The 17,825-nt window shown below is 38.2% G+C and overlaps 1 protein-coding gene across 5 annotated transcripts in view; it reads right to left on the bottom strand.

Annotated features, from left to right (window-relative positions):
* TBC1D14 (TBC1 domain family member 14) overlaps nucleotides 1-17,825 on the bottom strand; it is a 69,321-nt gene that overhangs the window by 15,295 nt on the left and 36,201 nt on the right. For all 5 annotated transcript variants that reach the window (XM_064653293.1, XM_064653295.1, XM_064653297.1 and 2 more), the window contains 8 exons: nucleotides 14,052-14,170; nucleotides 11,334-11,416; nucleotides 9,206-9,323; nucleotides 7,589-7,695; nucleotides 6,603-6,683; nucleotides 5,093-5,187; nucleotides 3,977-4,048; nucleotides 2,508-2,636 (listed from right to left, as the gene is read on the bottom strand). In XM_064653293.1, the coding sequence (XP_064509363.1) occupies nucleotides 2,508-2,636; nucleotides 3,977-4,048; nucleotides 5,093-5,187; nucleotides 6,603-6,683; nucleotides 7,589-7,695; nucleotides 9,206-9,323; nucleotides 11,334-11,416; nucleotides 14,052-14,170 (804 nt within the window). The remainder of the gene's footprint in view (nucleotides 1-2,507; nucleotides 2,637-3,976; nucleotides 4,049-5,092; nucleotides 5,188-6,602; nucleotides 6,684-7,588; nucleotides 7,696-9,205; nucleotides 9,324-11,333; nucleotides 11,417-14,051; nucleotides 14,171-17,825) is intronic.

Below are 17,825 nucleotides of genomic sequence, written 5' to 3'. Positions count from 1 at the left end.
AATATTCTAATCATATTCTAATACCAACGTAATACTATACATTTTAAAATTAGATAATAATTTATATTGCAAAGAGGAAGAGATGAAGTTCACACAGAAAACTCAAAGACTGGGACAAAACACCTGTGCAAGAGAAACAGATTGTAACTCTGTCTGACATCATAACCCCCAGAACTGCACTGCTTTTAACACAAAGACTTTTATGCTATTTTAAAATTCGAGTATTTAGTAAAATTCCATAACAGATGGCACAGAAAAAACAGATCTTCCAATTCAACTACGGTTAAAAACAAAAGGTTATTTAGCCACCCTCCTTAATACTATAGAGAGAAAAGTTAGGCAAAGTCCTTGAATGATGCAGTAACTACAGTATCCCAATAAAAGCAATAAGGAAAGGCTGTGATATCCTCAAAGTATGAGTTGCAGCAGCATACTTCTCCTCAGAACACCATGGCAGTAAAGGGAAAAGAGAATCCCTTTGGAGACTCTTGTCTGAAATTCTGACAGATTTATGTCCTGGGGTTTTTTTCCCAGTTTTTTTAATTGTCCTCATAGAAATTTTTCCCATTTCCTCTAAATGAAGCAACAGATGGTGGACTACCTTCATTAACATGGCAAATAAAAAACTGAGCCTGGTAGTCAGTATGAGTATAAGGCTTTAAGCCAATCAGAGATGGGTGTATGCTACAGAAATAACCAAAGTTACATAAAATCTCTGAACCATCAGTTACTGAGAAACAGCTTCATGTCAAACATGACAGCAGAAATCCAGGAACCCACTTAGAGAACTGTGCACCTGAAACAGCTTCCCAGTGGGGATTTTTAAACACATGAAATCCAAACACCCATGAGATCTGTGAGTATAAACAAGGAAGCAGGTAATGCATCAGAAAGTTCTGCTTTCACAGTGACCTGTTGACATGCTGGCACCACTGTGAGACAGTTCCACTGGAGCTCTTCCTTTCAGCAGCATTTTAGAGACGGGACCTTACACATAAGTGCTACAATCACATCTGCTGATAGTAATGTGGGCAGTAGTACAGGTATCTGTATGATCAAATCAACAGTCAACATGACATTTATTCAGTGTTAATTGAAAAATAATGTCGTTTAATGAAACTAACCAAAAAAAGAAGTCAAGTTAAACTGGTATAAATTACTACAATTTACACAACTAACTTAAACCGGTTTCATTTTTTTCGTTTATTATACAACAAATCAGCATTTGTTTATTAAACTGTAAAACTGATACAAAAAGATGAGTGTAGACAGCAGGTCACTATACTAACAGGAAGCCAAAACTGTCTCACTTTAGTGTCACTACTCCCTTTCAAATGTTAGGTACAACATTTTTCTTGGGATGTTAAATCACGGCTTTGCTTTCATGATATATTAATAATATTTCATCTGTCACCATCTCTGCCCTTCTGTAAGCACACATTTATCATGTAGTCTCTGTTTGGACAGGCTAATAGAACTAAACAGCACTATCCAAGAGCACACCAAACCCCAATTCTCTCAGCTAAAAAAAAATATTTATCTTATTCTATTCAATTCAAGTCCAAAATGAACTTCCCAAGAACCACATTTACACAGTGAATGCATGAGCATGTCCTCTTCTTACACGTGCTATAATGGAGACAGCTGATACTGCCACTAGTGCTGTCTGCACTGTGGTGCATCTCCCCATGGCATTTACAACTCATGAGAATCAGGGACTGCAACAGGAATTACACACTGCTTTTCCAGCAGGAAATACTGATAGGATCTCTAGTGTCCTACTGTTTAAGCAATGGAAGTTACTACTGTTGATGTTATGCATTCCCTTGCTTTATTTCTCCCACTTGAACTCTTGAGAAGCAGATCCTATTTCATAGCATTAAAAGGTGAGAAAGAAATAAAGAATGCCATATATTTCACATAAAAACACCTTTAAAGTAAACTAGAGATGTGTCTTATTTTGCTATAACAGACCAGTAGCTCAGTGTACATGCCAACATAGAATTTTAGATGCTCCAGAGAGAAAGAGGCAATCAGCTCCCACTGAACACTGGAAGGGTCTATTCCTCTGAAAAGAAGCCTGATGGACTCAAACACAGCTGCTACAGTAAGATAGGGGAAACCTGATTCTCCTTGCAACAGTCTGTTTTTAGCAATCCACTAGACTATAATAAAAAGCACCTTCAAGACACTTCCGACACTAAGGTGTTTTCAGCTTCCAGTTGCTGGAATAATATTCTCATAAATATTCTCTGAGCATCATAAAACAGTTGCTCAAAAATTTCATTCACCTGCCTATTCAAAAAGGTAAACGGGGTGATCTTTGGTTTAGTCTGACTTTTTTGAGGGAGTCTGCATGTGTGTGTTGGGGTTTCTTTATCAAGCATGTTGCTTTAAAATAAGTTCTGACTTATTTTCCAAGCTACTGATCCAATTTTTTATTTCTTTTTAAACTTTCCCTACACATTATCCACAACACATCAATTACAGTTTTCTTGCATACTCACAAGGCCATGGTCCACACGGAAAAACGCCATCTGACAGGGTTTATTTAAAAGGTTAGAAAAAGCAATGAAGGCATCTGCAGTATCCAAGTTCAAGATCAGTACTGCTGCTATGAATGACATGCCCTGTACCTGAAGAAAGGAGAAGTGTTACCATTCAGCAATGACTGTATTCTTCCAAGACTTCTTCATTTTGTCCTCCTGATCACTAGTGTTTAATGCACTCACTGAGCTGCTGAATTTTGAGAAACATTCATAAAAGCAGGATCTTTTTAACTCATGTGACCTTTGGTATCACACATTCAGAGCATGGAAGCTAACAATCCCCATGATGCCTTCTTTCAAAGTATCCAAGTAAAACTCGTAAGACAGGTTAGGATGACAGCGCTTTCAGAGACAAAGAATAAAGATTTTTTTTTTTTTTTAAGAATAAGGTGTTTCTAAGTAATCTCTCTTCTCCTAGGGATGGGTCACATATAGCCTTATTTGTGGAAAGCTGGACTTGGACCCTAGAGACAAAGCCTGTACTTTCCTTTTTCCATCAATTACCAGCAGTTACAGACAACAGCAGTGACTCATTTGACAAACAATACTGTTTTAAGATTTAAACTCGTTTCATTTACCATAAGCTCATGACATTGTTCTCTTTTTCTACAAAGCCTGTTATGGAATCCAGGCAAAGCTCTCTCACTCTGAGGGTGCAGTGCTGCCATTGCAGAGTCACATGGACTAAGGTGTGACAGCCATTCCTGCAAACCTGAGGAACCAGCTCCTTTCCAACACAACAGGTTGTTGCTGCCCCAAAGGAAGCACATCAGCTGACCTGCCCTTTGTTTCCTTTCCTGGCAGTCATGTTCAGCAGCTCTTGCCAAGCATTACATGCTACCTACAGAATAGAAACATCACCTTTCTACATCTGCCTTGTCTAAAACACTGCTCCTGAACAAAGAGCAAGCCTCCATACATAAGCCTGCTCTGGGAAAAGAGACTAAACGAAGCATCTGAAATCCACTCAGTGCTCTCATAATCACTACTTCAAACACTATGAGGGAGCTCATGCAGCTTCAATGGGCATTGCTTTAGAGACTGGTCCAGAAGCACTCAGTGCTAAGGCACAGAAAAGCCTATCATTTCACCTCAACAGCAGAGTCTCAGCGGATATTAACAATAACTACTTCAAACAATCAATTTAACTACACCTTCTCTTTGACTTCAATTTTCAAAGTATGTATTTTTGAGTACAAATATGTCCCTTTGAGTTTTCCACTTAACCTGTTAAAAAGCTTAAATTTAGCAAGAGAACTGTTACACACTTTTCAAGCATGTACTGAAATAGAGGAAAGCGCACACAGACCCCAACAAGCTTTCATAAAATCATTTAATATATGCCCTACAAAGGACTGATTAACGCAATCTTCCCTCCCCGTAATCCTCCCCCTCCACCCCTGAAAAAAAAAAAATTCTTCACTTACATAGCCCACATCAGGTCTGTAACAAGTATAGGCTCCTAAAATACTGTGCAACGTGTCATGGTAAGGACCACCCTATAATTAAACAAAAACAAGACAATACATCTGATTATACAACAAACATGTTAAAAATTCTTCAGTGCTAAAGATGGTCTCTATTAGTGCTGATGAAGGACATGTTCTTTCCCAATGCAGCTTAGAACAGCCCAAAGTATTCCAAATAATTTTGGCTTTAAGAGCATGAAACAGTCCTTCAAACCCCATTTATTAGATATAGGTACAGTTCATCCAATACATCGATTACCTATTAAATACTTATACAAGAGGAATGCAAGCCTAAGAGATTCCTTACAGCTCAGCAGCACTTTGACAACAGTGCCAAGAAAGCAGAACAACAATGCAAACCACTTAATTGTCCTTAAGACTGGAGGCAGAATTCAACCATGAAGGAAACAGTCAAAACAACAATCTGCCACAACACACATAGAACGTATCAAGAATGACACGTGCAGCTAAGAAGAATTTCACATTTTGACTATTAACAGCTGCCATATCTTGCACTGAGTACTGTGACTGAGAATTTCAAAAGGGAAATTTTCACCCCAAAATGGTGATTTATCACAATCTAAACTTTTTACAGGGCTGCTGAAATCTGTGCAGAGAAGGACAAAATCCGATTAAAGTGAGTCACTAAAGCACACCAAAACCATACAAGCTAAATTAGTCTTACATTGAACCAAAAAAAGGCCAACAAATGTTTGCTTGAGCTATGCTCTCTCTCTCAGTATCTATTTGCAACCCAGTGATGCTGATTCACTGACTTGGAAACACTCACCTGCATCACTTCACCAGACAGAAACCAGCATGAACTGAGTTAAATGAATCACAACGATTAACCAACACATTGGGTTTTTGTCTCTTCCAAATGTATAAGACAGTACCTTGAGGTTACTCTTTCCTAGATTATTTACAGTTTTCCAAAATCTTTAGGAACTTTATCCTCTCAAGATGCTTACTGCTTCAGATTTGAACTCAATGGGCTGTTTCAACCAAGGGACAGGCAAAGTTATGTAAACTTAGTTTCCCTGAGAAGTCAAGACAAAAGTTAACATTGCTTACCTGCTGGAATATACAAAGACTAGGAAATGTTCTTGAGATATCCAGTTTTATTAACTCCAAGCTTGCTTCTCTGTCAGCTGCAGAAAACCCAGCATCTGCAAAAGCCAAAGTTACTGCATTTATTAGATGGATCAGTGTACACTCTTTGTTTTTTTTTTATTTTCCAGTAAGGGTTAGCTTTTGCACAGCTCATTTATTTTGATGTGAATGCTAGGGAATAAGGTTACAGACAGAACAATTCCATGAATTCAGCACACAGGCTAAGCAGCAAGTCTGGCCTGACCTAGAGCAACCCTACAGTGCACAGTGACCCTTAATTTGTTTTGAAGTGATGTGGGGAAAGACACGGGGCAAGGCAGGTTAGGCACTTCACTGTTATCTGCTGAAAATCATTAGACAGACACAAGTCTGTTAACCTGTGATCCCCTCACCTCCAACAAGGCTTCCCAGTGGCTCCTGAAGTAGCTGCCTCTGTGGAAAGGTTGTGGTGGGAGAGAGAAGTCCTAAAGCAGCAGCATTTGATGGATACCACCCATCTCTACTACCATCAGCTCTCCTTTCAAATTCACAGATTTTGGTCTTCGTATGTGTCGTTAAAGATAATGGACACTATAATTCACTCTCCATAACTGAAACAGATCTCATACAAAATATATTTCTATAGCATTAGTTTTGTTTCTGATATCGAGGGTTTATTGGTATTCTGTCTGTTCTGGTAAGTACAGATGGGAATTACCTACTGCTGCTTACTGAGCAATCAAAAAACAAGAGCTGTCACTAGCCAATGTCTGTACCAGTCACATGAGCATCTACACTCCAGAAAATAAAGAGGAAGCTGGAAATGTACTAGATGCCATCTTACTTAAGATGTAGACAATCTTAAGAGAACAAAGTAGGGGATTTCCAATCCAAAACATTTTTCTGGTTATAAATGACAGTATGTGTGTTCTCCTTTTTCTGCTCTGCTCAGCATAATTACTTACCAAAGGCAATTTCATTTGCATGTAGTTTTATACTCTCTCAACACCAGACAACTCTTCCAATTAATTAGTAAATCTCAAACCACTTTGTCTGCAAAAATAAATTGCTGCTCTCTGAAACACACCCCAGAGATTGGCTCAAAGCTGCAGTAAGGGACTAAAATACAGCTTTCTGCTATAATTTGAGTTTCAATTCTAAAACTACAGATGCAGAAAAGTATTTTAGTGTTGCAGTTCAAATGATAATCCCCAAACTTCCCCAGTTTTCCTACAAATTTATATGAAAATAAGAGCTGTACCTAGAGATTGTTTATAAAGAAAAATTAATAAGTGTGCTTTATAAGAGACCATCATTTCAGTGAGAATGATACAGCTATTCCTTGCTTCCACAAAAAGACATTTCCTTTTTACCAGAACAAATCTTCATAGACAAAATTTTTTGTTTAAAATAAGTGATTTTCATTTTAAGGAACGATTTTACAAAATCTCTTATTCTTCAACACAGCATAAATCATTTGCAAAGAGCATACCTTCACATTCTACTTCAGCCCCTCCTGTGCTAAGTGATCGCCACTTCTCTTTGGCACGAGCCAGGCAAATATCATACAGTTCTGGACAAAGTAAAACAGAAAACCAAGTCTATTATTTGAACATACTTATGTCCACTACCTATCACGTGGGCAGTGCTGCCCTAATCCTAACAAGTAACATTCCTCTCTAACATAGTAGCTGAACTTCTGACTAGGTTATGGTTTTGAAAGATATGTTCCACTGACCCCTAAATTCAGATTAAGTGAAAAGGAAAGGCAATCCAGGCATAAGTTGCATTTTATGTTCAAGTATTTACTTTTTCTTCCAGAGCATGGATATTCAAAATTATAGTCTGAATGGATAATTAGGCAAGTCTAGCAAATTCCATGTAAGAACTACACCCAAGGCAACTAAGCCAAAAAAAGCACAGAAAAGCAGCACCATAGAGCAGGAGTACAGGCAGTCTACCCCATTTCCATGTTGGAATTAATTACATATATTAGTCTTTCAGACCTGTATTTTTCTGCACTTGGAAGTAGAACATTATTTCTATTTTCACAAACACACAAACAAAAGTACAAATCTTCCCAGGGGTCTTTTAATCTCTTACAAACCTCTTGTCTTGCTTCAAATCAAAGAGAGCACACTACATGCATATTTATAGGCATTACAAAAATTAACAACAGTTCTAAGTTTCAAAAAGAAAAAAAAAGCTTGAGTCATTAATTCTGACCACGTCCATCTAACATCAAAGCAAGAAACAGTGACAGCAATTATCAGGAACAATTCACAGCAGCAGTCCTAGAACAGCTACAAGACTAAAAGACACTGTATTTTTGAACAAAACACATCAAAGCACCATGAAAAGGCATAACTCGATAACATTTCCTCACACCCACACCTCAGGTTCTGATACACCACAGCAGACACATGACTGTCCCTTTACTATTTATTGCTTTGTATGTCAACAAAACAACAGTCTCACCATGGGTGATGTTTAACTCGTTGCCAATTGCCAAGCTCCAGACTTTGCCTCTCACACTCGGGGGAATGCCCTGCCACCACAGCTCTCGAACTTTACGGGAACAACACCTGTTTAAAGAAAAACGGGTCAGCCTAAGAAATATTTCATTGCCTGATGAATCGCAAAGGTGTCCTCCTACCACTGCTGAAGGGATCCCAACCAAAATCAACAGGCCAAGAATGCAATTTGCACACACCCATTCTTTTATTTTGCTTTGAACTGCGAAGGAAATCTTACTTCCTTCCAAGGTAATGGCTTATTTTGACAGAGGCACTGCAATCACAGCACCCACAATCTGCAAGCACACTTGACCAGCAAAAACCATAGGGAACACATGAAAAGAAGTCCATACCTATGCCACTACCTATGCTAAAGACTGGACAGCTCCATGCAAGACTTAATACAGGGACAAGTTAGGAAGTCTCCCCTCTGCCCTCTGTCACCACCCTGCTGCGCAAACAGATGTGCAGCTTCCCACCCATCTTTGCAGCTCTAACCCCCTGGAAAAATGCATGAGGATGTGACAAGGAGTAACTTTTAGGGGGGAGCACGAAAGACATTTTAACAGAACACAAGCTCTGAAATGGCTGCAGCTGATGTTCATCAATCTGAGAGCCCAGCAGGAGGAACTGAATAGCACCTAAGCACCAATGAAAGTGGTAAAACCACAGCAATCCGTTTATATAAGAGCAGACTCTGAACTAAAATGTAAAATACTGAACGCATTGGGGAACTTCTGGATTTTTAAACCAATAAAGGAAAAGGTGACCTTATTTTTACGGCAGACATAACAGATGCATCCTCAAATACTAAAGACAAATGTGTACAGACAAATATACAATTTGCTTAGGCTTGATTTGTTATACTTCAGTTCTCCAGAAATTTCGAACAAATTCTGTCCATATTTTTAACATATATTCTCAGCAAACCGAATTCCACGGTTAAGCAAATTGCAATTTTGAGTGCCATTGGTTTATGCTGAACAGATAAATGGTGGTTGTATTTGGGGGGGGTAAAGGGGTGGCTCTTTTAAGATAACTAGCAAAGACCATGAAGGCAGCTTATCAACTGCCTATGCTGTCTTTGTACAAAATCTTTTAGCACTTAATATAAATAATTTTTCCCTATTCCTCTTTTCCATCATTTGATTATCCCAGCAGGTATAACACACTGTAATTAAAGAGGCTTCATAAACCCTACAGGTACTTCAATCTACACTGATAATACAAAATGAACAGCTTAAGTAGTCAAGGAAAGCTCATTTCTGATAAATGCATAGTGTTCAAGTATGATGCTTCATGCTTTTACATTCTCTACCACAGATCACTTCTCAGTGCTTCAGTTTCTGATTATCCTGAGCCTTCAATAAAGACAAGTAATAAGACTTAGCACTGTATCACTTCCAGTCACCTTTCAGAAAGACATATGTTGTTTATTTTCTTTGTACCTGTCCAAGAGTGACTTTCAAAGAAAAGCTTCCAAGACCATTTAAAATTATGCTTCCTAACTTTGTAACTTCTCTTCAGGATAAAGACTCCACAATTTTTAATTAAAACTCAGTATAACATACTGTCTTACATAGTTTCCCAGTTGGGCAAGATTTCATTGTTCCATGTTAAAACAGCATTCCCAATGCTGTCTTCCAGTTTACAGCGTTCTTCCAGTTGTTTCTTTCTCTTCTGAGCTTCTTTCAACTCTGCAGAAAAGAAATTTTCTTTTTAAGTTAATGAAACCATAAACTAAATATTCAGAGTTAGCCATGGCTATACGACCATGTAAAAGCACACCATTTTCACCTAAAATTACTGCTTGAATTCTAAAAATTTCCCAGGCACACAGTTAACTAAGCAGTGATGTCAAATGTGAACAAAGAACAAAGTGGAGCTATGCACAAGGCTCATTTTCAATGGATGGGACAAAGGGAGTTGGATAATATATGGTTTCTTTGACCCTCCAAATCTAACCACACTAGTAATTTTGAATTAGCACCTCTGACAGCCAACAGCCTCACCTACTAGGACAGGTCAGAGTATTTCCTAAGAAAGCCCCACCCTTTTGGATATGTCAGATTCAAAAACACAGGCCAAATGGATACAAGTTTTGTATTTCATTTTCATACGTATATTACAATTTAGATATTCTCTCAAAAAATCACATTTTTGATGTTACTTGGCACATGGATCATCTAAATGTCATCCATCACAAATGGGAACCTTCAGTTCATTAAAAAGAAAACACTTTTCATGTCTAGTTTAGATATATTTTACATTTTGCATTATCACTCAATGCATCTTCCTGCATCACCAGCTACTACTTTTTCCACTGGCAAAGATGTTGGACATGGATTTACCAAACACAGGCAGACACAGCAGCACAGTGGAAACACAGGACACACATGTGCACACACACACTGTCTACAGCGTGGGAAGGTACTGACCTGGCAAGTAAAACCAACTTCAGAACAGCAGTACTGTGAACAAGGTCTTTGGAATGAACACATTCTGCCTGATAGGTCCACTTTAAAGCCCAAGAGAAGCTGTGGCAATCCCAGAACAATCCCAGCTGTCTCCAATATTTTCAGCTTTGATACAAGCTTTCAATTTTTCTCTTAACAAAAAGAGGGTATTTACACTCTTTGACCTCCTGACCTCTAAACAACATATCCCTCTGTAAATCTGTTCATCTGGAGTGGCTTTAGAGAGAATGGGTTTGTCATGGTATTTATCTGGACAGAATGACACACTCCAGGTCCAGTGAAGACAGCACAAGGACCTGGCCCATTGCCTAATCATCCTCAATTCTCTCAAGCCACCTACCCTACGTGCAAAGAAGGAACGGAGAAACTCCTCTGGACTACTAAAGTGGATATACTAAAACAGGAGTCACGTGAAGTTAAAACTTCACTGGTAGGTGTATGATCAAAATCACAAAAGGACACTTCTATTAGTATGTCAGCTGTAGAAAGCAAGGAAGTCCTGTGTTCATATCACCTTTCCACTGTTCCATACTGTTCAAAGGTCTGGCTGGCTGGAAAAAAATATTTCCAGCAGCTCCCACTGAATGCAAAACCTCTGTGAGTCCAAATTTCCTATTACTGCAAAGCATGTTTTTAATTAGAAAACCCAGATGGCCAAAAACACCAGCAGAAGGAAACCACCACTACTGTCACCTCTGCCTCAAATGCATGGTACAGTGTTATTAAGACACTTGTGTGAACAATGTCAGACAAGAAATTACGAGCAAAACTCTGGGAAAGCTGTAAGTGAGAGATATCAAATGAACACAATTGCATACATTTTCCTATGTGGAAAATTATATGTTTATGTACTGCAGCCTGAACAGGTTGTTCCCAACATGACACTGACAAATACCCTGCAGTTTTAAGTCTAGTCTTCACTAATTTGACTGACAACCTACTTCACTATATTAGTAAGTTTTTAAAGCCACAAATAGATGCCACTCATTTATTTAAGAGTTACAGATTAAAAAATTCTTTCCTGCTGGATTCTAGGATTTTTATTTTTCAGCTTAGGGTGGGGCTTTTCAATGAAACTACCTTTGTTCCTCTCTCTTTGGATTGATACTTCTTTAAAGGGAGGTACAGATCCCCCACATTACAGAGCAACAGACTGTCACAAGTGTTATTTCAGGTTTAGAAATGCCCTTAACTTTACTTTTCTCCTCTCAAGACAAGAAATTCCATCACCTCTTTTTTTTGCTTGAACTACCATTTCTTCGTACTGTTGTCTGTGTTTCTGAGCTTCTTCTGCTGGTTTTGCAGGGAGGTTCCTTAAATTAAAAAAAAAAAAATAAAAAAAATCAGTATTTAGAGTTGGCATGCCTGTCTAAGGAAAATTCTAGGCACTTCTAAAAGAAAAGCATACACTGCTGCTTGTCAAAATATGCAATCAGTGAGCAGAACAACAGATCCTTGGAAAGAATCTTTTTTTGCCAGAGTCAGCAGAAGGGAAGAACACTGACCAGCTATGACTACTTTTATACACAAAATATGCTGAGTAATTTCCTTATGTTTGGTAATTCCAGCATTTTTATTATTAAACCAACTGAACCCACAGGCTGATCTTCATAAAGGGTATATACCAAGCTGGTAGTTTTGATTTAAACTGGTAAGATCCAGGACCATACTCTCTCTTACTGTGCACCTCATTCACAGGTTACATGCACAACTTTCTTTACCCACATGTACTGACTCCCCACCCCAGCTTCCTTTTCCCTCCGCTCTCTGAGACTCCGTTTCTATTTTAAAGGCTTGACTCTTCCCCCTCACTCCTAGAGCAACAAGTGGCACTGGAGTCATCCTTGATATTGTCCACTCATTGATACCAACACAACATTTTGATTTGTGATTAAGGCTCTGCCATACAAATACAGGTGATCATCTGTCAAAACACATTACCTTTAAGCTACTCATATTTGTAATTAACATAACCATAAGTATCTCTTTACAAATACAGGATCACCAAAACATCAAAACAGGAAATGACTAACTATTTTGTTATTCTGTATTGTAGAACACCGTATTTTATTCCCAGGACAGTTTGTATCTTTGGTTAATAGAAAAGCTATGCAAAAATTCACTTTCCTGTTCCTGTAAGGTGTCGCACATCAGGCAGCTGCTTTCCATCAACACAGTCACCACTGAGTGGGTGTCACTATTTACGCAGTCACAGCCATGAAATACAGGCCTATGACAAATCCAGATTTGTTCACATCTTTCTGTTTTTTCAAATCAAGATTGTCACTAGAACAAGGAAAGTAAATTTTCACATTTGTGTCTTTGTTAGGCACAGAAAACAACCCACTCTTTTTCCAGTTTCACTTTTGTAAATTGATCATCATCTTTTTTAAATCCAAATATTTAGAAATGGTTCAAGTTAGGGAAAGTTTGGAAAGGAAAATCAGAATAATACAGTTCTGCTAACTTAAATTCCACCATTCAAATTATCTGCCCTATCTCTTAACATCACCACCATACATGTGAGATGTTGTTTAGGATCTATTAAGATTCAATTAACACTTTTTGGAGTTGAAGCTAGAGAAACTATGGAATATTTACTGATTTTTTTACTATAAAGTTTTACCTAAATCCTACAATTGAGTGTGAAATCAAGAGCAGCCATTCTGAAAAAAAAAAAATCTCACTGCATTTTTCTTCCAGAAGTCTTAAAGCTTTTTGCAATAGGAAATAAAAAAGAAATTACTTAATGCCTGATAGAAAAAAAATAGTATGTAAACTGCAAGCAAACAATTAAAAAAAAGATTCTTTAGAAAGAGTCAGAGGACAGCACTGCTGCCCAGAGCAGTTTTCCCTACTAGACAAAAGAAATGATGATTCACTTGTCTAGAATCTTAAAAATACCCATTCTGTAGAAGTTCCTCAGTCTATCAACAGTAGGAAAGAAAGCAAAACCTGAACATTCTCCTGTAATGCATCACTAATTCCATCTGTGTGAACAATGTACTTCTCAGATTATCCCACAAGAAGAAAGATTTTTAGCAGACAGGTTTTGAATACAACAGATAAGCTAGCATGTTTTGTTTCCAGCTGTACACAATAAAGCCTGCTATAACAAATAATCACTCATGTTGTCCTAGACATCTCGAGGTCTTGCCACATAGTCCATCAGACAAGCCAAAAAGTTATTTAAATAACCCTACAACTAGACAACTTTGACATGGGCATTTTTCACACTGTGTTGATGAAAACACAGATCTGTGTTATGCCAGTTCTTCACACCAATGCACAGCTATACTAAAAATGCAGACATCATCCCCATAAAGCCAGATAACATTCACAATCATAGACTAAACATGACATAATTTGTGTAATTTAGAAGCAAAACATGGCAAAGCAACTGCCAGTAAATCGCCAGTAAATCCAGTTTGCATATGGAAGAATCTCCTTGCAGTAAAAGAGGTATGAAACAACTTATCAAGTACTTGACAACCTTTAAAATGTGATGCTGAACTCGATGCAGAGCAATCACTATTCATGTTTCATTATTTATGGAAGTGTTTTCTTTCCCTGTGTAAACAGGACACTGTATTTGTGCTTCTCAATCTCTTTAGCATGTACCAGCTTCATTTTTATGCTTATGTGCTCTCACAGAAAATAAAAATCTCTTATTCATGTTTAAAAGGCAGAATTACTCAAAACTAGAGCTCTGCTCTCTTACTTACCTCCTTTCATAAAGCCATTGCTTTTATTATTAAATAAGGTTCCTTCTGCTTGAATAATTTTTCTCATAATCAACCCACTTCCATATTCACTACTCTGAAAAAAATTCTACTTTAGATTTTAAGTCATTTGTTTAAGTTAGGGTAAGCAATTACACTGAGTTAGAAAAATCTTTGCTAGGTTAATTTTATAGAGACCCTCACTGTGGCACTTTCCAGAACTTACGCTGGTCTGTCCTCTAAAATAAGTGCTGTAGTGGAGAGTGGTTCAAAGTCAAGATTCTTCCTCACATTCTGTTTAGGAGAGAGAGGTTTGTGAGCTCGTCCAGTTTTTTCTTCATATTCCTAGAGAAGAAAAAGACAGGGCAACTTACAAGAGTGGAGAACATCAAGATGATGCACATGAGAATTTAAAATGGGTCTACAAAAGTCTTCAAGACAATGCTTTCACATCTCTATCCTGCTGCAGTCCCTTTAGAGCTTTTCAACTAGAGCAATCTCAGAACTGAAAACAACGGCAAATTTATGTTCAAGAGTGAGTTTTGATGTTTTTTTTTCATTCTTCCTATTTGTAAAAACATCTTAAGTTCCTCTGGCTGACAGTCTGCTTTTACACAGTACTACTCAGGAGTTTACAAACAGCAGATACTATCTGAGGTATAAAAATAAGACCTATTTAAAATATTTTTCTTTTAATTTACATGGTTTTGAAATTGAAGCCAAAAATGACCACAAGCTGCTTGTCTTAAAATCTCATAGTAAGATTTCTCCCCACGCAAGCTGTTTTCACATGCAACAGTTCAACAATGGGAAAAAAAAAAAGGTTAAAATCACAGAAAGCCCATCCTTGGTATGATGCCTTACATAACCCTACATGTTAACTTGTGTCTGTAATCAGACACTGACACACAAGAGCAAGAGCAGCAAAGAGGCACCACGGTGCCGGGGGTCTGGAGGCAGTGCCATCCCGAGAGAGGCCGAGAGGCTTGCTCAGCCTCCAGAGGAAAAGCTTTGCAGGGCTCTTTGGCAGACAGCAATAACGGGATGCGGTGAAGGCCGAATACAAGTCTCTGAGGCACTTGTATGAAGAACACAAAGACAATAGGCACAAACTTTACCAGGGGAATTCTAGTCAAGCACTGGGACAAGTCTCCTGAGACACAGTAGAACTTCCAGCCTCAAGGGCACTCAAGCGCAGGTGAACGAGCCCCCAGAACCTGGTGTAAGCAGACTCTGTTCTAAGAGGGGTGTTAGTCCCTTAGAGGTCCCTCCACTCAATTACTGCCTCACCATGATCTACAGGAGAGGGTTTGGCATTACACATACAATTTTATTTTTATTTTTCCTACAAACACTCGTTTGGAAAAAAAAACATACTAAAACCATGACCTAATAGGATAAACCAACCTTTACACAGCTTCCATCTACTCCACTGCTTGAAGTACTATAGCAAACATTAGGTATGCAAAGTATCAGTGATATACAAATAACAAACACAGTCAAACAGTCCTATGGAAAAACTACATCTACATAATAGTTACGTCTACATTCAACTTTATAATGATTTTTGCCACTTCCAAAACTCAAGGGCTTTCATGCACAGCTTTTTTCTATAATTTCTACTGAAATTAAAAAAAAAAAAAAAAGAGCACTACGAATGTGTTATGAATAGGGTTCCAGCCACAGACTTCTCCCTGTCAGCACAAAGACCTTCTCAGATGCTACTGCTTGCTTACTCTCAACCTGTCAATTACATCAAAGCCTCCTTGGGCAATAGATCCAACCTTTCCAACACAATCACAACAGCCTGGATCATTCAGCAACTAAAATGGGATCCCTATCACTTCTAGAAAGGCCTTCTCCTCCAACCCTACCTTAAAAAAAAAGGATGGATGAAAACCAGACATAAGTGAAGAACAACACAACCTTAATATTCTACTTTATGTTGTACAGTTCAATTCTAGTTCAAGTTAGTTCTGTGGGACTCATGGGTGCAGGTCTGTGCAGCCCTTGGGACACAAAAATCCCACTTTTTCCCTGTGTGTTCACCGGGCACTGCCTCAGCAATCAATCCTATGATGCCAGCATTGCTGTGATGGGAAACATGGTCACGAATTTGGAATGTCTGGCTCATTAATACCAGCTAATACTGCTATGCATGACATCAGTTTGCAAACCAGGAAAAGAACCAAGAAAAATGTATTTAAACTTAGCTTTGTCAAGTAAAGGGATGGTGTTCATGCTGACAAAGCTGTTCACTAAAAAAACCCTCCAGAGAGAAAATAGGCAAAGAAATATTGTAACAGAGGTATTGTGATCAAGAGCATATTCAGAAAGCACAGGCACTGGTCTTAAACTACTCACTTGCATCAGCAAGCAGCTGATAGTGACCAGTGTGTGAGAGCACCATCATAATGTGCTTCAGCTGCACCAGCTGTGGGGTAAATCCGCTGTGCTGACAGCAATGAAGCAAACGACTATTCTTTCTCTCAATTTCTATTAGGTGACTGAGTTTTTTTATGAGCCCTTTCTCACAAATTAACACAGTCAAACATTAATCTCTATTACTGCTTCCACAGACAAGGTGAACCTTGTGCCTAAATCTAACATCTTTACTCTTTTGAGACACTGCTAGTGAAAGAAAAACCATTCGGCATCCACAAGGAACTGTTAATATGCAGAAATCATCATATATAGATCTCCCTAAAGCATCTCAGAACTTGACATTAAAATATATGCACCAATGCTTATTCCAGTACAAGTTCCAGAAAAGCTGCTTAATTTTGGCTTAGGAAAATTATTTTCAGGGTCTCCTTTCACTGAAAACCAACTGGAAAGCAAAATTGCTTTTGGAAGGTGAGAAACAATGCCCACACTGGGGATTTTCTTCTGTACAGCAGAATTAATTTGGAAATCTCTTTCAGCTAAGCACAAAGTTTCCCAGACCAGCACTACACTGCATATAATTCAAGAATTTCTTAGTTAAGAAGACGTTTTATTTTTGAATGTGGGTGGCTAGTTACAGTATTAGCACATCAGTACAGCTACTCAAAGCACTCCTGCATACTCTAAGCCCACCCTGCATTTCAGCAAGTATTCACTGACGTGTTCCACTCAGCACTATCCTACAGTAAAGAAGCCAGACCAGCACAAAAATGGGAGTGGCACATTTTATGAGATTACAAGTATGATTCCTTTGTAGTAATTTCATCCTTTTCAGTGGTAGCCAAACATGAATAAAAATGTCTGAGGATAATATTATCTACAAGACTGTTTTTTAATTAGGTAAAATAATAAAAAACCCAACCAAACAAAAAACTCTTCCCCACTTCCCCCCAAAAAACAAGCACACAAAACCCAAAACCCCCAAAATTCACAGAAGATAAAAGCTCATGAAAATTATCTTTTATTCTAGTGAAAAGAGAATGCAATTTCAAACAGAGCACAACATATGATACAGTAATGAAACACACTGAAACCTTCACAAACTCATATTAAGACTATCTGCTGACTGAGCAAGTAGAAGTATTTGCACATACAGGCATACTGCAATAGGCTGAACCACACAATAGCTCATTTTAAGCTTTGGGTTTTGGGTTTTTTTGTGTGTTGTTTTTTTTTTTTAAGCCAGACTCAAATTTCTCACAGGTACAAATAATTCAGCATCTGTTTAAATCCTATACTATAATTAGGGGTTACTAACCTGACACGGTTGCAAGCTAATTTTAGGACCAACTCTGGATAAGCTGACCGTTTACAATTTAGAATACATCCTTATCACTGAGATCACTTAGGCTTTCTTCCAGGTTTCGTCTTTACCTGTTTACAAGAGCTCAACTAGGGTTTGAAGATGTTCTGTAAGAGCGTGCTGTCGATTAAAGCACTGATTTAAATAATCGAAACCAAACAAAGAAAACCCACAGAAACACCCCTCCCGAAAGCAAGTTTAATTCCCGGTGGAACCTGGCAGCTTTGCAGTTCAGATGCAAGAAGCTCCAGT

The sequence above is a fragment of the Pseudopipra pipra genome, chromosome 4 (genome assembly GCF_036250125.1).
Source record: "Pseudopipra pipra isolate bDixPip1 chromosome 4, bDixPip1.hap1, whole genome shotgun sequence".
Taxonomy (NCBI): Eukaryota; Metazoa; Chordata; class Aves; order Passeriformes; family Pipridae; genus Pseudopipra; species Pseudopipra pipra.
The sequence above is the reverse complement of the archived record's forward strand: the minus strand, read 5'-3'. Positions and strand labels throughout refer to the sequence as shown.